The 23321-nt window shown below is 45.7% G+C and overlaps 1 protein-coding gene across 1 annotated transcript in view; it reads left to right on the top strand.

The window, feature by feature from the left end:
- The window catches only part of Sptlc1 (serine palmitoyltransferase long chain base subunit 1), a 37860-nt gene extending 15252 nt beyond the window's left edge, over nucleotides 1-22608 (top strand). The window contains exons 6-15 of the mRNA XM_048447861.3: nucleotides 2497-2629; nucleotides 5826-5955; nucleotides 8276-8365; nucleotides 10422-10529; nucleotides 11482-11577; nucleotides 14095-14191; nucleotides 15528-15582; nucleotides 17035-17152; nucleotides 20634-20707; nucleotides 22326-22608. Of these exons, the coding sequence (XP_048303818.1) occupies nucleotides 2497-2629; nucleotides 5826-5955; nucleotides 8276-8365; nucleotides 10422-10529; nucleotides 11482-11577; nucleotides 14095-14191; nucleotides 15528-15582; nucleotides 17035-17152; nucleotides 20634-20707; nucleotides 22326-22419 (995 nt within the window). The 3' untranslated portion in view covers nucleotides 22420-22608. The remainder of the gene's footprint in view (nucleotides 1-2496; nucleotides 2630-5825; nucleotides 5956-8275; nucleotides 8366-10421; nucleotides 10530-11481; nucleotides 11578-14094; nucleotides 14192-15527; nucleotides 15583-17034; nucleotides 17153-20633; nucleotides 20708-22325) is intronic.
- Nucleotides 22609-23321: the final 713 nt, after the last annotated feature.

Here is a 23321-nt window from a genome sequence, read left to right as displayed (position 1 = left end):
TTTTTAAAGACTCCTATTATTTAATAATAAAATAGAATAAGATAAAGCAAAACTAACACATTAGAGTTGGAGAAGACAAACAAACAGGAGGAAAAGCGCCCAAGAGAAGGCACAAAAATCAGAGACTTGCTTATTCACACACTCAGGAATTTCATAAAAACACTAAACTGGAAGTTGTAATATATATGTAGGCGACCTGGTGCAGACCCATGCAGGCCCTGTGCTTGCTGCTTCAGTCTCTGTGAGTTCCTATGAGCTTTGTTCAGGTTGATTTAGAGGCCTCGTTTTCTTGGTGTCCTCTGTCCCCTCTGGCTCTTAGATTCTTTCTATCTCCTCTTCCCTGGGGTTTGCTGAGCCCTGAGGGGACAGATTTTCTAGAGACACCTCATTTAGGGCTGAGTGTTCCAAGGTTTCTGACTCCACATGATGCCTGCTTGTGGATTCTATTAGTCTGAGTTGTCTAGAGTAACGAAACTTACAGAATGAATATAGAAATTGGAATGACTTAGGGACTGTTGTCCAGCTAATCCAACAATGGCTGGCTGTGAACAGAAAGTCCAAAAGTCCAACTGTTGGTCGGTCCACAAGGCTGGATACCTGTCTGGTCTTCATTTCATTATATGCTGGAATCCCAAAGAAGTGGGTTCCGATACCAGTGAAGGAATGACTGTACTAGCAAGGCCAGGACACGGACGAAACAAGTAAAAGCTTCCCACTTCCACATCCTCGTAAAGGTTTCTGGCAGATGGTGTGGCCCTGGTTAAAGGTGTGGCAAAGGTCAATACTAGAAGTGCATTCACTTACTTCAAATCAAGCAGAAATAATCAATCTCTCACGATGTTTCCTCCCATGGAATGAATGATTGTACTTCGTTCCGGATGTAGTCAAGTTGACAAATTAAACTAGCCATCATGTGGGTCTCTGTATGTGTTCCCATCTGCTGTAGGAGAAAGCTTCTCTAATGATGACTGAGCAGGGTACTGATCTGTGGGTATAGCAGAATATCTGGTTTTTGATCCCCCAAGTGGTGTTGGATGTGGGTTCCGTCTCGTGGAGTGGGCCTTCAGTCCAGTCAGGTGTTGGCTGGTTTATTCCCACAAGCTTTGTGCTAGCAATGCTCTAGCACATCTTACAGGCAGGACAGGGTTGTAGATCGGAGGTTTGCGTCTGGCTTGGTGTTTAAGATTCTCCTTTGGTAGAGTGCAGAGTACCTTCTTATACCGAAGATGGTAGAAGATGAGGGTCGAGGCTCTCTATATAGGCGCTAGTTCGATGTCTTCGTGTTCAATGAGTTGTGTAGGTGGTGTCTTCAGCAGTGGGCCTTGCATTCAGTTTGTCTTAGCAACAGCCTGGATTGTTTGAGGATTCCCATGGGATCCCTTTTGCCAACAACTCAATTAGATGTAACCCAGTTCTGGTACTGGAATCTTATTTTGGTGATAAGAGATAGCCAGTTGGGACTCTGTCTTCCCCATTATTTGACAGTTTCATTTAGATCACCTTCATATATGTATACATTTTAGGAAGCTTCTACTGTATTAGGTTTCCATATAAGTGACCCTTAATCTTTGTTGTCTCTCCCTGTATTCCCTCCATCAACTTCCTGTCCCAGCACCCCACCCATCCATAGCGATCTCCTCTACTTCCTTTTCTTGTGCCCGCTGGTCCTTTATACATCCCCTCTGTGGTTCTGTGAACTTAGACCAGCATTCTTAGCTGCTACACAAGAGCCCTGTTTCTGTCAGTACTGTGAATGTGAATTCCCTGGTGTACTTGGGAGTGGCAGTTGCCACACCTGATCGCTGGCCTGGACGGTGAGAGAAGAGGCCACTTGAGTGTGTCTTGGTGTAGAGTGTGTGAAGGTCTTCTTGTTAAAGTGTGAGGGTCGCTTGTGTAAGTGGTAAAGCCTCAGCAAAGTGTCCACAGGAAACTGAAGTGGGTGGGTAAGGTGAGTAAAGTCAGGGGTGTGGGATTCCCACCGCAGAGGGGTAAGAATGCATAGGCCCTGCTTCATGGTCTGTCACTGCTCCAGGGCTTCTGGAACACTTAAAAAACCTATAGCTAAACTGAGGTCTCCATTTGCCATTCTTAGAGATGGGGAACTGCTTTCAGCTCACATGTCTCAGAAGAACTCTGGGTCCAGAATTATTTTAATCTAGAGGTTTTTGGGTTTGTTGTTGTTGCTTCTAATTCCATTTTAGGGACTGGTGAGATGGGTCAGTAAGTGGAACACTTTCTGTCAATCCTGAAGACCTGAGTTTGACCCCCAGAACTAAACTGTTGAATGGAAACAGCAAAGTCTCAAAAGTTGCCCTCTAACCTCCACACGTGGGCTGTGGCAAAAAAACACAGACATAAATAAGAAATATTTTTAAAATTGCATTTTATCTATAAGGTGAAAGAGGCAGTAATTAGACTATTAAAATGCTTCTTTTCTTTTGTTAGTAAAGGAAAATGAGTTTTAAGATTTACTATTTTACTTTTTCTGTAAAATAGATGTCCATCTGGATTTGGAAGAGCGCCTTGCAAAATTTATGAGGACCGAAGAAGCCATCATTTACTCCTATGGATTTTCCACCATAGCCAGCGCCATTCCTGCGTACTCTAAAAGAGGGGACATTGTTTTCGTGTAAGTGCCTTCACCTGCCCTTCTATCCAGATCCTTCTGAAACAGCACTGTACCGCCAGGCTCAGCAGGTCCTGCACTGCATTGGAAATTACCTCCTAAAGGAAAAAGGAATCTTCTGGGGTTCTTTGTTTCCCTGCAGATAACCGTCCCTGAACTCAGCGATTCCTTCTTGTATTTGAACATTCCTGATGCTGATACCTTCTGCCAATTTTTTTTCACATCTTGTGTGGGTTTTTTGTTTGTTTGTTTTGTTTTGTTGCTCAAAGAGTTCTGTGTGTGTGTTTCCTCTTAGCAGGTACCCATATTAGAGTACTGAGTGGTTTGTCTATTCCTCGAGCTCCTTGGCTTTCTTTAGAACAGTTGTTCTGAGTCCTCCTGTGACTCCTCCTGTGAGTCCTCCTATGAATCCTCCTGTGAGTCCTCCTATGAGTCTTCCTGTGACTCTTCCCCTGAGTCTTCTTGTAGTTTCTTCAATACTGATTACAGTGTGGTCAGTTTCTGGTACCTTGTTATGATGTAGTGAGTTCAGGGGGGTTTTGAGGGTTTTTTGTTGTTGTTGTTTGTTTGTTTATTTATTATGCATTGTTTTCTGTCTACATGTGTGCCTACAGACCAGAAGAGGGCACCAGATCTCATTACAGATAGTTGTGAGCCTTCATGTAGTTGCTGGGAATTGAACTCAGGAGCTCTGGAAAAACAGTCAGTGCTCTTAACCTCTGAGCCATTTCTCCAGCCCCTTGTTTGTTTGTTTTTTAAGATTTCTATTTAATGTGTATATGTGCATGTATGTATGTGCACACCATGTGTGTGCAGTGTCCACAGAGGTCAGAAAAAGACATCATATCCCTTGGAACTGGAGTTAAGGGTGGTCACTACGCACCATGTGCTGTTAAGAATTGAACTCAGCCCCTCTGCAGAGCCGCAGTGCTCTTAATGGCTGAGGCAGTATTCCCACCCCAAGGTCTTAGTTTATTGACGGCTCTTGATGTTGATGGTGTGAAACATCATCTGGTCACTGAAGGAGTCATGACTCATTTTTTCAAACTGACTTTGCTGGTGCCTCTCTTTCTAGAATGAGTATTGTGATCGCCAAGACTAGGCTTACCCTAAGTGGGCTGTTGTAGTACTACTCTTTGAACACTAGAGGGCGATTCAAGCCCAAGTTCATCTCAAATTCATAGTTGGCAGGTTAGGGATGAATCAGGAGTATCTGGCCCAGGCATCTTGTCCTCACAGTCACTGGCATACCTACAGGATTCCGTGCGCCATGGCAGTTATTGTAGGTAGATGTACTCAACCTCCTGTGCTCCACGTGTGCCATCAGCAGTGCCAAGCTGAGGGATACATAAGGCCCCAAACCTGCACAAGAACACAACTGCTCTAGACTAAGGGTGATGTGGACTCCTGGCCCGTGGTCAGTGCGCCTGGCATGAGTGATCCTGACTCTTACAAAGGTCTCTTACACACTGAGATATCCTGCTACCAGGGAAATCTCTGTCCTTAGACCTGAAGATGGGCAGGGGATAGGGGAATTAGTGACTCCCTGCATTATATGTGTCCCATTTGACACTTGGAAGTCGTGTCTCTATGCTTTTCTTGTTCTTCCTCCATGAATGGAGTCTTGTTCCGCGCTGTAATGGGTGAAGGCTATCCTTTGGCCATCTAGACATATGCTGAGTGGCTGGCACCAAGTTGGATTGTGCATGCATTTGACAGCCTTGAGAGCCTGCAGAGACTCGGGGTTTCACTGTACCCCCTGTGACTCTTCATTTGACCTTACCTGTTTGAGTTTTGCTCACTGTCTTTAATCTGTAGGCTTAAGTCTTTTTTTCTTTTTTTTTTTTTTTTTGCCAGCTTGTTTGTGTCAGTTAGCGGTTCTAATGTCTTTCTCCTATGACTCCACTGACTCGAATGTTAGGTTGTTTTATACCTCCACCCCCAAGTCCTTGGAGCTCTGCTTTCTTCTTGCCTGTCTGTTTCTCCGTCTCTCTGACACGCACTGACTCGTTTCAGTGTCTTTCTGTTCACTAGTCCTTTCCCTCTGGTCCGCTGTGCATCTCACTGACTGATGTTTGAGAACACTTTCTCCATAGGATAGTATTCTCTCTGTAGCTTCTATTTTGCTCAGCTTTCTGTTTTAGTCCCTTGTTTTAGGTGTGTTGGTGACTACTCATTTTCTCCTGGCTGCTTTGAGTTCACTGCTAGGTCATCTTTGGCTCTGTTTTCTCAGTAGTAACACTCAATGGAAGTGATCCTCAGCTGGACCCAGCACTTTATGTAATGTGCCCCAGTCCATACTAGTGTCCAACCTGCTGTCCACAGGCCACATGCGCCCCAAGGTAGCTATAAATGTGGCCCACCACAGAATTCTAAACTTAAAACATTGTGAAATTTTTACACCTCTTCTAATTTGGTTGTGTTTCTGGAACATGGGCTTTGCAGATGACAGTGTTGTGGAACCGTCTGTTAGGGTCAGCTTTCTCTGACACGTGGGAAATGGGAAGTGGGAGACTACTGTGTCATTCCAAATGCCAGGCACTTTCAGTGCCAATCCATGCTTCAGCCTGGACACCCAAGGGTGTCAGAGTTTCTTCATTGCTGCTGGGTGATGGTGACAGTCTTGATTTCCCGTGGGTTTCCTCACCCAAGTAGAAAATGTGGGGGTGCCTCATTGTTACCTTGTTGATGAGAAGTTTGTGTACCTAGGAGGGATGCAGAGTTCCATTACAATAACCCTTCAAAGGCCAACAGCTTAGTTCTTCACTCGGCCCCAGCTGGTGTGCGTGAGCTTAGACCGTCCCTGTGCTTGTCCGCAGTCACGTGCTTATAGCCCAGACGCTGTGCTTCCGGCTGACTGCCGGTGATGAGTCGGGTGAGCAGAGGTGCCACTGACAGTGAGGTCACCAGCGTTCTGCAAAGTTCTTAGAAAGAGGAGCATGTGAGTAAGCTCGGATGCCAGCCACAGCATGCATCCTGGTTTCAGAGAGGTCATGATGCAGCTCGCTGTTTTAAGTAGCCATGTGGAAAGGACTTGCAGGGTAAAGAGCAAACAATGGGTGTGAGCGCTCAAACACGCTCTATGTGCTGTGTTTCAGGTAACAGTTGGAGGCTGGTCGGCGTACAAAAGCAGGCATTCTTCTTCTGAGAGTGTTGACAAGGCCCTTTAACCCCAATTTGGTGCCTCTCCCCCTTGCAGGGACTGTGCGGCCTGCTTTGCTATCCAGAAAGGATTACAGGCATCACGCAGTGACATTAAGTTGTTTAAGCATAATGATGTAGCTGACCTGGAGCGACTGCTAAAAGAACAAGAGATAGAAGATCAAAAGGTATGATCCTTTTGAAGAGCATTGTACAGCTCTTTGTACTTCCTAAGCAGCTAAATTATACATGAAATGGTAATTTGTCACCGAAAACTGGCCTGTGAATCACATTTGGATACTAAGTAAGGGTGTTCCTGCTTATTAATGTATTTCAGGTTTGGAGAGCTTTGTCATATTTGGGGGAGGCGGTTGAGGCGACTTTCTATGGGGGCCGAGGGGAGAGCAGCAGCTTGCCCTTGAGGAGATACAGTACTCTGAGTTCTGTGTAGGAGCTCTGGAACACACCAAGGCTGTAAGGAAGTGCATGGATTAAATTCAGAATATTCTTACTTATTCTATCAAATCTTAAGCCCTCCTGAAGCTCTAAACAGCTGCTGCCTGTGGGGAACAGCCTCCCTGAAGAAGGGGTGCCTGGGAGCCTTGAATACGCCTAGTGGTAGTGATTAGGCAGTGTCTCCCTGACATGATTGGAGAGCTGCACAGAGGAAGTGTGTTCAAAGCATCATGGGAGGATCTTGACTTACCTTCCGGGCAGTGTGGGTAGGAAAGGCTGAGATGGTGGTGCTGTGTGGCTCTGCAGCAGGACCTCATGATGTGTGGCCTGTCCTGGAAGTACATCTGTCACATCTCAAGCCCCTCTTTCAAGTGGACTTTGCCCCAACAGCTCATTCATAACTAGAGTAACTGATGAAAATGCTCACTGCCTTCTTTGATTTTTGTATTTAGATTTTCCTAAACATTTGGATTATTCACTCAGGATTCTGTCGTCTTTGTTTAGGAGTCAGCCTGCGTGATAGATACTTGGCGAATATGCACATTATCATACTGAGTGTGATGAACTCACCATGGAGTGCTCTGTATAGTATCAGCCAGTGTTCCATAGTTACATGATTAAGAAAAAGCTAAAGAAATTCTAAAATTGAGACTGTTTCACAGATTTAATTCTTTCAACAGACTAGAAAGATGACTTTAGTCTGATTAAACACTTGATCCCAACCACCAGAATAAATACTGGTTTGGAAAATGTGACTACGGAGTCAGCGTGCTGGACCTAGGCACTGTCGTGCTCACATTTCATGTGTGTTTTTCGTAAGATAATCTATGGAGCTCCTGTGGGTAACAATCAGAGAGCTAATTATGTATCGTAGAAATTTAATTTCACATTTTCACTAATTAATTTACACCTCATTTTTCTGCCAGGAGTATGCTCTTAAATAACTTCACATTTAATTTTAGAAAGTTGTTCTTCCTTGGGATGCTATCTCTAGAATATGAGTAGAACTTATGTCAAAGTAGCCCCCAGAGGGATGTCTCCAGCAAAGCCGTGATGTCACAAGCTGGAGAGATGCCTCCGTGGTTTAGAGTACTTACTGCTGTTCCAGAGGATCCAGGCTCATTTTCCAGCATTCTGACTCCAGTTCTAGGTGTCTCATGCAACCTTCTTCTGATCTGTGGGCATTGCACACACGTGCACATGCTGCTGGTCCTGAAAGGTGCCATAGCATTGTTGTAATTAGTGATTGGAGCACAAACAAGTAGGAAATCTTTGGGTAGGAATGTGGGGATGAGTTCTAACTCTGGTTTTCCAGCCTGTCACATCTGCAGCATCTTCAGGTTCTTAGGTGTGATAGACTCATGGCCTTCTGAACACAATGAGGAAGACACATACTGTCTGAATTAGGCTGCTCTAGTCTACCACCTTGTATTAGATCAGACAAGGTCACATTTGGATTTTACCTGACTCACTGAACAGCCAATGCAAACGAGGAGTTCGTTATATTTTGATGGGTGATGAAGGTTAGAAATTACCAACACACAGAGGAAAATACAGTAGTATAATTCACACACACACACACACACACTACGCCCCTCCCATACTGTTATCATCAACCTCCCACTACACTTGCACCACCCATGCCTCTCCCTGCTCCTCAGGCCACACCTGTGGTAACAATGGTTTTCATTCATTTGTAATTTTTTTTCTCCTTTTACACTGAAATGTGTAAATCCTAGCTGTGTAATTTTTAATGTTTTCACTCTGGAGTCTGTGCTTCATCATTAAGTTCCCTGGGACATTGTTTAATATTCGGGCAACTCCAGTGGTGTGTGAGGTCACCTCGCTGACACTGTCAGCTAAAATGCCTGAGGAAGGAAAGCTGTTTCTTCTCACAGTGTTTCTGTCAAAATAATAGGATCTCAAGAGCTGAGTTTGAATTCAATATGGCCTTTTCCCCCCTTTTAAATAAATCCTTTATGAGGCGCAAGCTCTTGGGAGTAACAATTTCTATTTGGAGTTATGACAGTTAAGATGTCTCATTTCCTAAAGAATCCTCGGAAGGCCCGTGTGACTCGGCGTTTCATCGTCGTGGAAGGATTATATATGAACACAGGAACTGTCTGTCCTCTTCCGGAACTGGTGAGCAGCCCTGTTAGTCCTTATTAGTGTGCTGATTATCTGAGTTAGACCTTTCAGCTGTAATCGTATTTAAAGCGTGATACCTGGGACACAAGGTTGCGCAGCAGATGAAGGTGCTTGCGTTTTGCCTGACCTGAGTTCGATCCCCAGAATCCACAGGGTGGAATGAGGGAATTGACCCATGAGAGCTGTGATTCAACTCCACACACAAGCTATGGCATGCACACACATGCACAAATAAATCAGAAATATTTATTAAAAAAATAATAATAAAAGTATGTGTTGTTGTCAGACTTTCCTTTTGGGTCGCCAATCCCCAAATAATGACATGGAGACTTGTTATTAATTAATGAAAACTTGGCCTTTAGCATAGGCTTGTCCCCAACTAGTTCTTATAACTTAAGTTAAACCTGCTTCTATTAGTCTACATTCTGCCAAGTGGCTTTTTACCTCTCCTCCATTTTTGTATGTCTAACTTACTTCATGTCTCACTGGCATTTGCTGCACACCTAGATTCTTCCTGAATTCCTCCCTCTGCCCAAAAGTCCCACCTATTCTCTCCTGCCTAGCTATTGGCCATTCAACTCTTTATTAAACCAATCAGGTGCCTTAGGAGGTGAGGCAAAACACAGACAACATCTTCACGAAGTGTAAACAAATCTCCTGCAACAGTGTGCACAGTGGCACACACCTTTAATCCCAGCACTCAGGAGGCAGAGGCAGGCAGATCTCTAAGTTTGAGGCCAGCCTGGTGTGCAGAGTGACTTCCAGGACAGCCAGAGCTACAAAGAGAAACCCTGTCTGGAACAACCAAATTATTATTATTATTATTATTATTATTATTTTATACATGTCTACAATGTGTCTTGATCATATCCACCTCTGACTTCTTGGTTTTTTTTTTTTAAAAAAAAAAGATTCTCAGAACAAAATACAGATAAGTACACATCTAAAACACTAGAAGCTAAAAGATTTTCTTCTATGCCCAATGGCAGAGAAGAACAAGCCGTCCATGCTACTGCCCACCTGCAATGCCTGTGTCCTAGCACTGAGTAGACTCAGACGAGAGGATCAAGTCTTTAGGTCACCCTGTTCAGCATGAAAGTTTTAGGCTAGCCTGTGTTACTGAGTGAGATCCCGCTTATAAAGTAAATTAATAAATAAAAGTAAGAGGAAAACAGAGTAATGAACCATAATAATAAATATAATAGAACTTTTTACATTCAAACATTTCTGCAAATCCAAAGTAAAATAACTACTGAGAAAAAAATACTATACTTCCCAGGAAGTTTTATATGAAGTCAGACAAGTATTTAACTGAGAAGTTGTACATCTACACACATAAATGTCTTAACTTTTCCCTTTTGAAAACTAGGTCCTGTGCTGTCTGTTACTAATGTGGGTCATTTCAGAGATTGGAAGGACAGCTGATTCTCATTATTCAGTGTACTTACATTCTGTAAAGGTAGCACATGCAGCGACATAGGGACATAAAGGTGAGCCATTGCTACTGTGCTCCTGTGAGCTGCAGTCAGGACATAGCTGGTTTGTGCATGATTCTGTTTAAAGACACCTTTTCTAATACATACTGTTGATTCATCCACACTGGACTCCTGCCCACAGCTCTCTAATTCATGCTGAAGGAAGTTTCTCCAATGTCCATTTTCCCAGAATGCATTTCTCAACCTTTCTGCATCTGAGAATACTTGAAAGCTCATTAGCAGGGACAATGAGAACATCAAAATTTCTAGTGATGGCAGAGTGATGTGAAACGCACACTTCTTCAGAGGACAGTGACCTCTCAGCTGCGTGCACCCGCTGGCAGGTAGCTCACTCATTTCTTGACCACTACACACATGAGCCTTCTGAAGGATGGATGAGTGGATATTGATTTTAAAGTCATAGATTTTAACAAGTAGGTAAATTTTCAAATGCAGAATTCATAGATATTGAGGATCAACTGTCAGTACTTTTACAAGTTTATTTTTTTTCTACAAAAGACCTTCTGTATGTTGTTAATGATGGTGGTATTAAGTCCAGTTTTATTTTTACCTAGGTTAAGTTAAAATACAAATATAAAGCAAGAATCTTTCTGGAGGAAAGCCTTTCATTTGGAGTCCTCGGGGAGCACGGGCGCGGAGTCACGGAGCACTATGGGATCAGCGTGAGTCCTCATTGGGGGTGGGGAAGCTCTGCCCTGTAGCAAGCCTGTCAGAGGCATGAGAAACAGCCTTTAATGAACCAGAGGCTTCTGAGGCTTTGTCTAGGTGGGTCTAGGCAGCCCAGTCAAGGACCATATCCTCCCTCTAAGATTTTTGTTTACCTGGGATGAGGTAAATGTTGAACTTGACTTTTCATGTTTTGTATTGTATTATTAAGGTCACTAAGAATTTCCTTAGGAGCTGGACATGGCAGCACATGCCTGTGATCACAGCAGTTGGGAAACTGAGGCCTTCATGAACTACATTAAGAGATCCCCACACAAACAGTTACAACAAAAAGCGTTCCGTTAGTCCTTTAGAAGACAGTTTAGTATTTAAATTCTACATATAATCTGTGGAAATTCATATGTACAATTGCACCATATATGTATTGTTTGTTTAGGTGGTGACAGTATGTGTGTACATGTTTAACATATAATTTTGACACACACACACACACACACACACACATGCTGTCAAAAACACTGCTGAGAATGGCTTCAGCAAAGCAACTAAAGCTTAAACAGTTGGGATAACATTGACCCCTTTCCTTTCACCGAAGGGAGATGGAGCCAGAGAGACCAAGTGCCCTGGGCTGTGCTCCTGGTCTTCAGGCTGGTGACAGCCACCTTGCTGGCCACTATAGAATAGAGTTACAGGGTGCTTTTTCTCCAAATGTGGGTGATGAGTTTTGCTACATGTATCAAAAATACATGTTGATGGCAAAATGCAAAGCCCCATTAGTTATCTGCACCCCAGCACTGCCCTGCCCCAGAGTACAGAGTAATGCTGCATGGAGTTAGCTGACAGCTGACATCAGCAGATAGGTGTTGGTGGGGCTTAGTGAAGGTAAGGGCGGCATAGAAGTGAACGCAGAGGGCTTGATGGGGAACTGCTCGCTGTTTTTCATGGCAGATTGACGACATTGACCTGATCAGCGCTAACATGGAAAATGCTCTCGCCTCTGTTGGGGGCTTCTGCTGCGGCAGGTCTTTCGTGGTTGACCATCAGGTAATGCTTCTATGTTAGGGTTTCTGTCCTGCCTGGTTCCTGCAGTCATTAAGTCCCAAAGAAATCACACAGAGGTCTGCATTAACTATAAACTGATTGGCCCATTAGCTCAGGCTTCTTGTTAACTCTTATAACTTATATAGCCCATTATTAGCCTATTATTCTTATCTGTGTTAGCCATGTGACTCAGTACCTTATTCAGCGGGAAAGTTACATCTTGCTTCATCTGTGGTCGGGTCAGGACTGTATCCTCTTACCAGAATTTTCCTGTTCTCATTGATCCACCTCTACTTCCTATCTGGTTGTCCCACCTATGCTTCCTGCCTGGCTACTGGCCAATCAGCATTTATTTGAAATACAATTGACAGAATACAGACCATGGTCCAACAACACTTCCCCCTCTTTTTTTTTTTTTTAAAAAAAAAAGACTAAGAATATCCATTGTCCATTTTTTCTGAATGTGGGCGTAGTTTTCTAGGCTACTTCCTGCTGGTTGGGGGTGATGATAATCTTTTGGGACCTAAAGAAAATTTAGAGTTATGACCAAGTCCTGACTGGAGTATCCTGTGAAGCTTGATCATCTCAGGCAGCATCTTGAATCTGTTCTGGATGTACATCTGGGCCATCAGCTTCTATCGGAGATTTCTCAGGTGGTCTTCCTTAATCAAACCTGATTTTTCTTAACTCAGAATAAATTCAGAGCCTCTCATTTTCTGTAGAAACAAAAGCAAAACCTCTTCTCCAAAGTAACATACCTTTTGACTTCAATTTTGAAGTCAAGGTATTTTCAAAACACCTATCTTGGATTAATTCAGCAGCATTTATAAACAAATATCTTTTAGCAGCTGTTGCTCCTCTCTCAGCATTCAGACAACTCAAAGAGAGCATCGTAACATACATTATCCAGATTCTCTCTGTATTTTTCATCTTTATGTGGCTTTATTTTAACCTCTATTTTTTTATTTTTAATTTTTAGCTTTTTGAGACAGAATTTCTCTGTGTATTTTTCTCCTGGAATTTACTCTGTATACCAGGTTTTCCTTGAACTCACAGAGGTCTGCCTTCCTCTGTCTTCCAAGTGTTGGGATTAAAGGTGTATGCCACCACACCCAACTGTTCTTTTTTTTTTTTTATTTTAAGGACTTTAACCTTTTTCTTTTCCCAAGCCAGCATATATTTTTAACACACTGTAAAACATTTAGAGGTTTTCTTCATCTTTAAATCTCTCTTTACTGTATATCTCTCTTTTTCTGACTTAGTCTTTAATTTGCTAATCAGTATGGAGAGGATTAAAGCCATGGCTTTGACAGCTAGATCCAACTCATTTCTTAACTTTCTGAGATTTCAGCCTCATGATGGAGGTACTGGCTGTAGCCACGTTTATTGCCACAACTCTATGGCATTTCAAGGTCCCTGCCAGCAAGCAAGCTGCGGCTGTTTGCTCACAAACCACAGTCAATTTTTCTGTAGCTGGACCTCCTGCCTGAAAGAGTCAGAGTTTGCCCTGGCAGGATGGCCCAGAAAGCCAGCATTTTGAAACTGTGTAGCTTTTTTCCTGCTATGGCTGAAAACCAAAAAGCATGCGGTCAGCTTTTCATCAACACCATTTATGTGTTTCTTGACAGGAGAGCTGCAAGGTTTTACAGCTCAAGCTGAGTCAGGAAGCCTCTCTTAAATGAGAGTGCTTGCCTCTAGCAAGCAGAGCAGACCCGAGATAGTGCTGCTATCAATAAGCCGTACTTAACTCTATTATTTTATGTCTAGAATTACTTCCCATACTTTCTCAGGCTTTATGTGGATCAGTTGTCTACATGGGCACCATTTGTTGTCAGGGGTTTCTGTCCTGCCCAATTCCCGCAGTGGTTAAGTCCCAAAGAAATCACACAGAGATCTACATTAACTATAAACTGATTGGCCTATTAGCTCAGGCTTTTTATTAACTCTTATAACTTATATAGCCCATTATTCTTATCTATGCTAGCCATGTGGCTCAGTACCTTATTCAGCAGGGCAGTCACATCTTGCTTCTTCTATGGTCAGATCAGGACTATGTCCTCTTCCCAGAATTCTTCTGTTTCATTGACCCGCCTCTACTTCTTGTCTGTTTTTCCCACCTATACTTTCTGCCTGGCTACTGGCCAATCAGCATTTATTTAAAATATAATTGACAGAATACAGACCATGGTCCCATACCACTTGTAGAGATGAAGCATAGTCACAGACAATTGTTCCCGCTGTCACTGCAGAATGACGTTTCCAGTACAAGCTTTATATATACTTTAACTCATAACTTACCACATTGTTTTTACTTAAAAGCCTGTTTTTAAAGCATAACTCAAATTGTGTACAGACACATAGGTCCCTATCACTAAGACAGCATCCTGGGTTTGTTACACTGTCCCTCAGCTGCCCTCCTGGTGCACTCAGTGTGCTTGCCGTTCAGATGCCTGTGGATATGTGGTAGCTTCCAAATGTCTCTCCAGAGAGAAATTATCTGTTTATTTTGTATCTCCTTAGCGACTCTCTGGCCAAGGATACTGCTTTTCAGCTTCATTGCCTCCCCTGCTAGCTTCTGCCGCCATCGAGGCCCTCAACATCATGGAGGAGAATCCAGGTACAGCCTTGTAATGTCTGGTTCTCTTAACTGTGGTGCCAACTTGCTTTCTGGAAGAATTAGCACTAGGGAATTATTTATCAAACAAAACTCTGAATTACTTTTGAAATCATAGCCCCTAATACAAAAACCGATATCTAAACTTGTTGAGCACAGGTGCTTCACATTCAACCAATAGTCTTTGAAAATGCCCCAAAGTCTGAAACACCAAGATCTGAACCATACCTCACCCCAGAATATAAGTGGGTGTTCTTAGCAGTGCCTGACATTGTGGGAAGATGGCAGCGGAGAAGCCACCCCTGCCTGAGGGCTGTGCATGGAGCTTTAGCTCTGAGTGTGGTGCTGGAGCCAGAGTGGCTGGCTGCTGCTCCAGGTGGCAGTGCCAGAATGGTGGGGATCTGGGTCACTGCCAGTCCTGGGTGCTTCCCCAAGTGTGGTAGCTGTCGTCGTTTGCTGTATAGCGTTTGGAGAAGCTAGCTGAAGTGTTCTAAGGCTTAGTGGATGTCATTTTCTCTCTTGTTTTCTCCTTCAGCCTTTGAATCATTGATTAATTCAATGCTAGCCTGTTTTGTTACCAATAACTCAGTGGGCAAAACATTTTAGCAAGTGGCCTTTGACTATAATAGGCAGCCTTTAAGATCAAAAGTGGGCCGCCAAGATGTCTCAGCAGGCAAAGGTGCATGCTCTGTGACCCTAGCAGCCTGGGTCAGATCCCCAGGACCCAGATAAAGATGGTAGGAGAGAACTAACTCCATAAAATTGTCCTCTGACCTCCGCACATGCCCAGTGTTGCATGGCCACCCAAGCCCCCTACACACACCAATTTTAAGAAGCAGGAAAGGAGAAGAGCCCTTCCCTAGCTGTCAGTCCTGAATCTCCGTAGAGATGTCTGCTCGCAGGGTCAAATGTGTCTCATGCACTCATGTGCACACCAGGAGGGTGCAGGCCCCAACTCCCAGTCACATGGCTTTCACTTTGAGCTTTCCCTGAGTAGAGGAAAACATTCCCCCAAATTACTTTGCTATCCACTCGTTTCGAGTTCAGACTGAGTAAATGGCACCCTGAGATCTTAGTGGGACTGTGCAGATCTTGATAAGGACAAGAGCCTGGGTTTGGTTCAGAAGTCATCATCCCTGGTCTAGCCAGTGGGCAGCACCAGTGAGGAGGAGCCCGCTGATGATGTCAGAAGTCCAGACCCTCAAGGTGTGATTGCTGAATGTCTGCTCACATCGGAAGCATTCACAGCATTTCAGACTAAGGATCGGGGCGTGTAGAGGAATTCATAAGCTGGTCCCATCAATGTCCTAAATAACCATCACCCTTTTTCTCTACGCAGGCATTTTTGCAGTTTTAAAGAAGAAATGCCAACACATCCATAAATCTCTACAAGGGTGAGCACATAACATGCGTCCTCCCCACATTCAACAGCACTGCAGTTCTGAGTTTTGTGGGCTCTGGAAGTTTCACCCACACTGCAGCCAGAGAAGCAAAATCTCAGTCCATGCAGCTTCAGAAACAACTGGATCAGCCACTTGGAGCTGCCGTAAAGACAAGGCCTTATTCTAGAAGTTCCATGGCGTGTAGTGGGCAGTGTACTAACCAGGAGAATAAGCTGCAGCTGCTCTCAGGGGTGACCCAGGTGCACGTGGTTCATCTCATCTCCCCAGCGAGAGGGCGGCACTGTGTGCTGTGTACTGGACAGTGCTGTGTACTAGACAGTCCCGAGCCCTACTGTCCATGCTACCCTTAGTAAATTGAAGTTAGTCACGAGTGGTCTTTTTCCAGAAAAGAATAGGGAATCTTCAGGCTGATTTTGATTCCACAGGAAATGATCTCTCATTGTTTTAGACCTTTTCTGGGGATTCATTTCATCCTGAGAGGAAACCTGGGCCTAAGAACACTGAAACAGGGAGCCCTTTTTCAAACAGGCCTGCATCCCAGCTGTGCCCAGGAGATGGGTAGCATGGCTGAAAGTGAACCTGACTGAGGAGCACTCAGGGCTGCGCTGCAGCTCATTCCAAAAGACAAGATTTACCATAAAGGAATTTGTCCTCTTCACTGACGTAGCAGATTTCTGTGTGTTACTCTAAGAAGAAAATCTTAAAGTGCATAAGATGTAAACCAAATCACACAGATAAGACAATCATGCCCCCTACAGCTATTGTGGATAGTCAAATAGAATGTTATCACTTCAAGTCTCTATGGCATTCTGAAGCCTGGATAATAGACAAGGCAGTGTGACAGTACACTGACCTAAAGGAAACAAACAGGACAAGTCATAGAAAATGGTAGTTACGTCCTGCTCTAATTGGATCCCAAGGGAGGTCCCTCCAGAAAGGCAACGTGATCCGGAAGTCAGTATGGACAGCTCTATTGGGAACAAGAGAGCAGTATGTATCTGGTGAAGAGATGGGAGGACCAACCCCAGGGCTGAGGGGCTGTGAGAAGAGGGGCCTTGTAGGTCGAGCAGCAATGATGCCCAGACTCCCACGGGAGACTGAGAAGGCCACAGCATCCCATGGATAGGAGCTTTCGATCACGGGCCTTTCCTGGACTGGAAGGCACTGTCCCACACATGGCTTCTCAAGATGGAATCCTGCCAGGCAGTGTGGCTCATTTCCACACCCCCAGTTCTGCTGTTAGTCCAGGGTGCCTTGACAGAGCTGAGTATTTATGTATTTATTATGTTTTATGTATGGCATTGGGGATTGAACCCAGGGCCTCACACATGCTAGGCAAGCATGATGCCCTGAGCCCAGACCCCTGCCCTGACAGTTACACTGTGGGGGGGGGATCTCTGTGAGCCTGCAGTGTCCCGATGTCATGTTTGTTTGTTTGTGCAGCATTTCTGGTTTAAAAGTGGTGGGGGAGCCCCTGTCCCCAGCACTTCACCTCCAGCTGGAAGAGAGCACTGGGTCTCGGGAGAAGGATGTGAAGCTGCTTCAGGAAATCATAGTTCAAGTAAGTGTGCCCTTGTGCAGTGAGCCTCGGCAGCCTGTCCACTGCTCACCTCGTTTCCAGGAACACCTCCCTACCACAGACGGTGGGGTATGCCAGGAGGAGATGGTCACCACATCACCATGACCCTCCAGACAGCCCTGCTGAGCTCACACAGTACCTGAAGTGCTGACTAACGGTCTTCTCTCCCTTTGCGTCACTCAGCTCCTAAAGTTGTGAACCTGCTCCTCCTGTATGTGTCTGTGCTCAGCTTCTCTCCTGAATAGCCCTGCAGAACACTCTCCCGCTCACCATCTTCTGAGATAAGATGTCTCTCTGCCATCCCCAGGCTGGCCTGAAACTCACTGTGTAGCCGGCTGGACTTCCCACTCAGGTCATCCTGCCTCAGCTTCCTGAGTGCTGGGGTTGCAGTGTGAGCCACTACTCCTGACTCTTTAATAGGTTTACCAATGTTTCACTTTGTTTTTACAAATTACTGCTAAGTTGTTGACTCTATGGCTCACTGCACAGTTGCTTGGTCCATCCTCCCAGCAGTCGCTGCCTTCCTGAGGCCTTCCTGCCTTTCTTCTAGGCTCCTGCTCTCTCGTGCAGAACTCCAGTGTGCTACAGCTCTGGGGATGTGCACATCTGGGGTCGTGTAGCCTCCCTGTGGAACCTGGCATGGGCCCTTTATGCCTTTGAGGAGGAATAAAGGTTTCATTCCACCCTGCTACTGCCCTGAGACAATACCAACAGGTTCCTTAAAGAAAATAAGAAGCCTACCCCTCTCCCCCTCCACCCTGTGGCGTGCCTGGAGGGCACTGGCTGGTCACATGATATTCAGTGTGCAGCTGGTATGTCAAGACCTCTTGTGGTTGCTTAAGCTTCCTGGGCCATCCTTCATTCTACCATGTTTTAATTGTGTGATCTGGAGTGAGTCTGTGCAGGACTGCACATGGTAAACAATTTCTTGGCCTCCACTGTATTAAAAACAAAAAAAGCAGAATCTAAAATTCATAATTAAGGACACATGTCAGAGCATAATGATCAGGCCAGCAGTACTTGCCTGACTGGAAAAGGACACATCATACACAGGCTACACAGGCTCAGCTCTGCCGGCCTGAGGAAAGACAGACTTCCTAAAAGGGACAGAGCATCCCTCTAGCCTTTTACTACCTCAGTACTGTACCCTAGGTATATATAGGTGTGAAAATAAACTTGTGCTTGGAGTTTTTAGACAAAGGTGAAAGCAGATGCACACATTTAGAGCAACTAAACGGACAAGCCAGGGCAGCTCAATTGGACTCCATTGCTTCCATGTGACTGTTGAGTCTGCTGTTTTCAACAGGATTGCTCTCATTGGTAGGCCTGCTAGTGGACACAGAGCAGAGGCTCTATAAAAGCTGTGTGCCTCTGTTGGGGCCCACAAAAGGAGCCCATTATTTCCTGTCTCCCCTGGCCTGTGGCCTATGCACTGCCCTGTGGTTGGAGTGACCCTCGTGTCAGCACATCTGCTCTCTATTAGACCCACTCTGCTCTCTTCCTCAACACAGGGAAGCTGCCTTTCAGAGACCCAGGCTCATGGGCAAGCAGGGGACATGAGCAGACTGCCTGCACAGACCTTCTCAGAAGGAAACCTAAAGATGGGGCCTGAGAGATGACTCGGTGTGCTTTTTTCTATAGTTGTGGTAAACCACCACGACTAAGACAGTTTATGAGGAAGTGTTTAATTTGCACTTGCCATTTCAGAGAGTTAGAGTCTATAATGGTGGAGAAAAGGCATAGTGGCAACAACAACTAAGAACTCACATCTTAATCCACACGTAGGAGGCAGAGATCACGTTGTGAATAGCAGGAATGACCACACCCAGTGACACACTTCCTCCAGGAAGCCCACACCTCCTAATCCTTCCCAAACAGTTCTACCACCTGGGAACCAAGTATTCAAATACATGAGCCTGTGGGTCTGTTCTCATCCAAGCCATATATCACTTCAGGCTGTATGGATCTGATTTCAATCGCTTCTGGTTTTAAGCCGGTCATAGCAGCACATACTTGTGGTCTCAGCATTGGCGAGCTGGGCCTACCTGGTATCAGGCCACTGAGAGACCCTGTCTCAAAAAGGTGGATGGTATGTGCAGAGGAACAGCCAGGCTGTCCTCTGGCCTCCAGATGCACGCACACACACACACACATGTGCACACACAGGAACCAAATAATACTAAGGATGCAAGGCCTGGAACAGTTCCCAGGCTCATGTCTGGGCTGCAGGCTCTTACGTCACTGGCTGTCTTGGGAAATCACCCTGTGAAATCCAGCATGGAAGGAGAGCCGCACAGCGTCTTCACAGCCTCCACTCTTAAGTCTTCCTAGTCCCTGCCCCTGCCCCTGCTCTCCCTGTATTTAGAGAAGGAGTTGGGGTACAGTAACCTGCATTACCCTTTGCGGACCTGAGAACTTTCACCAGGTTTATGTTGAGTTGTTTGTCAGGACATTGTTTTCACAACAGCTCCGGTTTGTGATGTCTCTTAACCAGCCAGGCTAGACACAGCCAGGCCAGATGTCCAGACGATGGCACGCTTCCAATTTCTCTCCCTGGATCTGAAGTGAGCGCACGGCTCTGATGCCATTGCATGGTATTCCATCTTTCCTTGAAGCTTGTGGCCACCTTTCCTTGGGATGATGCTTTTCCTGGTGGGCAGTTGAGGAGTCAGCCTTCTCTTGTGCATCACGCCTTGCATTGTGCACCATGTGTGCACTTAAGTGTGCACGTGCACCCAGAGGGAACACAGCCGATACAACCCTGGGAAGCCTGCCTTTCAGGGCCTAGGCTGTATTCACGGGTTCTGCAGCTCTCACTGTCTAATTCCAGAAGTTGCCATCACCCAAAAGGAACTCTGTCTGTACAGACTGCTGCCTCGCTCAAGGGTCTGGGCTTCCTGTGCACAGTGGAGGCCTTTTCAGTTAGACAGGTAATCAGTGGGTGCCTAATGCATAGGACAGCTCAGAACAGTCGTTTTCAGTGGCAGACTCTTGGGGCCTGGGAGCACTTTGCCAAGATGGAACCATGGACGGTCTCAATGTGGCTGTCCTACATTGAGGCAGTCCTGCCAACACTGTCTGCACATGGGGCTTTGCTCCTGGCCTCCCTGGGTCCTCACTCTACTTTGTGTGAAATATTGTCTCTAGCTTCTATGTCTGTGTAACTGAAAAATGAGTCAAAGTGTGTAGAATCAGATTTGCAGTTGTATGGAGCCTAGTCTTTTCTCCCAAGTGTTCAGATATCACACAGGGTCTGTAGCTACCAGACTCCATAGACCAGCACATCCACCATCACGGGAAAGTCTAAGTCCAAAAGGATTCACCTTGAGAGTCCAGTGGGGCATATATGCTTTGTCTCCTAGAACTCTGCATGGAACTATGAACGGGCGGTACTTTTGAAGGCAGCATAGATCTCTGCACTGTGGTCTAAGTCTGGATTGTTAATATCCCTTTCTCCCTGCAGTGCATGAACAAGGGCATCGCGTTGACTCAGGCACGCTACTTGGACAAGGACGAGAAGTGCCTTCCTCCTCCAAGGTTGGTTAACGTTAAAGCACAGGTGTGTTGGGAAACATTACAGACTATTGCAGGATAAGACTGTCCTTAAACTATAGCACATTCATGGGTTTGCTCTCAACTGGATGGTTTTCATTTTCCCTGAAGAGCATCTCAGGACCGATGTCCTCCTAGGTGACTGGAAGGGTCATCTGGAGACCCAAGAGTGAACAGATGACAGACTCTCGGTGGCTAATAACAGCTGGAGTCCAACACTAACTCGTTCTATGGAGACACTCTGGAGGGAGGGAGCAGCCTGGTTGTGGTCGCCTTCCTAGCTGCCCTGGTGGGAGTCTGGGTGCATCATGCTGTGGATCCCAAAGCTACTTCAGGACTACAAAGCAAGGGGGAGATGAGGATTCGCACATAGGCTGTTGAGACACAAGTCTGACCTCAAAGTGCCTACACTGTTCAGAGAAAGTGCACACACTGACCACCAAAGTCCTAGGTCAGAGGCCACAGAGGAGACTGGCATGATCCTAGAATAGGTGACATCCTGACCTCGGAGAGTCAGTGCAGACAGTCCCTATCTTCTGATGGTTTCCCTGCAGATTTTCTCTCCCTAAGCATTTGATTACTCATGTTAGTGGGGTCTCATAGCTTGACATATAAAGTCGGGTTGTTATATGTGACATTTCCACGCTGTGGGCTAATGCCCTGAGCTCATAGGCCTTAGAGTGCTCTGGCTGAGTGTGTTAGCTGGATGAAATTTGTAGAGGGTTTGTTGACATGTCATCCCACCCTGGACCAAGCAGTATCTGCTCAAGAGGACGCTGGTGGGCACCATGATCTTCAGCAGATGAGACACTAATTGGCTTGGGTGTGGTTGAAGACCTCCAGGTCCAGCCTGGACTGGAGCACAGAGAATGAGATGCCATGGACCTGGGCACAGAGTCCCCACTGGGTGAAGGGGTCTCACATGCAGAAGGCTCCATCGGGACCGAGCTCACTCAAGAACTGCTCAAAAAGAGTTAAAGTTCCAGCTCCGTCCTGTCTGTGCTCACCGTCCCTGTGCGTCTGTGCTTCCTTGTCAGAGCACAGGGCGAAGATAGGAAACACTCTTGTTCTGTGTCCTTCGTGGCCATGCCTGGTGCTTAAAGCCAGTGTTGGCAGAGGGCAGGAGGAGTGATGCCTCATCAGCTTCTGTTTCCTAAGGAACTTGAACATGTCAGCTTTTCTCTCTCATGTAGGCATTCATGTTTCCAGCTGACTTATTAAACAGGGGCAACCAGACAGTCCCTGGTGTGAGAAATACTGACTTCTTGCTTTGGGGCAGGACTGCTTAGAGTGGTAGGTTGTTCAGAGGACTTTCCCACTGAGGCTGGGAAACATAGTACAAACCCTCGGAGTAGTTGCAGATGAGAATCCAGGAGGCATAGTTTCTGCCCATGGCCACAGAGATGATGTTAGGCTGCAGATACCTCTCACAGCTGCTCCCTGCTGCTGCTGCTGCTGCTGCTGCTGCTGCTGCTGCTGCTGCTGCTGCTGCTGCTGCACAGCAGGAAAGCAGCAGCAGGTGGAAGGAGCACGGGTGGGCTTCCAGAAGAACCGTAACAATCTCCAGTACTGACCCCACCTCTCTGTATTTTGTCTTTCTCAGTATCAGGGTTGTGGTCACAGTGGAGCAGACAGAGGAAGAGCTGGAGAGGGCTGCGTCCACCATCAGGGAGGCTGCCCAGGCTGTGCTGCTGTAGGCTGCAGCCCCATGCTTCCTGCCACATCGCCTGCAGGCAGAACTGCTTGGAGACCTCCAGTTTGCCAGGGAGTGGACTGCTGTCCCGTGGTGCAGCTGTGGCTTGAGTACACAGCCTTAATCAATGGATGGATTTGTTTATAATGCAGGAGCTGACTTTAGAGGAAGACAGATGACAGCGTATAACTAACTGTACAGTGTGCCATTTGGTCTGTTTGGATGCTTTACTCTCTGTCATTTATATTTGTTTAAACGGGAGCTTCAGTTTTCCTTCTCCCGCCTGTGGTAATGATTTGATAAGCACTCCTCCGTATTTCATAGAAAAGGACGTAGCAGCTAAGAGGAACTCAGCATGTACCGCAGTTACTATGGGAGAAGGAGTCTGTTGAATCTTCCCAAGTCCCTCACGTAAGCTCAGTGGTAACTGCTTGCGGAGAACATTTCCTGCAAGTTAGAAATGTCATATAGTGTATTTGAATTCCAGAACCTTCTATGCACTAGTTATTGATGTTATCGTTTCTGAGCTTCACTAACTGAAAATATTCATAGTGCTTCCTAAGCAATAATCTGAATTGAACATTTATTTTTGTGTAATTGACTTTATATTTTTAATATTCTCTCGTCAGTTTTGGGAAGAGGGTTATTCTGGTCCCCAAATATGAACCATGCCCTGGGCATTTTTGAATATGTCAGATGTCTGTTTCATGGTGGGTTTTGTCCAGGAGCACAGAACCGTGAACTTTTCCTAAGCTGAGAAAAGTAAGAACTTCTTTCATCCTATAAATTCCAGATGCCTCAGAAAAACAGGGATGCTCTGAAGGTGACTTTGAGCTGCACCCTGGCTGCTGCTCTCCTTGGCGAACACGCTGAGTGCTGTAAGGCTGTGTATGTGCCACGGAGCGT

This window comes from Myodes glareolus, chromosome 14 (genome assembly GCF_982192425.1).
Source record: "Myodes glareolus chromosome 14, mMyoGla1.1, whole genome shotgun sequence".
NCBI classification, from domain to species: Eukaryota; Metazoa; Chordata; class Mammalia; order Rodentia; family Cricetidae; genus Myodes; species Myodes glareolus.
This window is presented reverse-complemented; position numbering and strand designations above follow the sequence as displayed.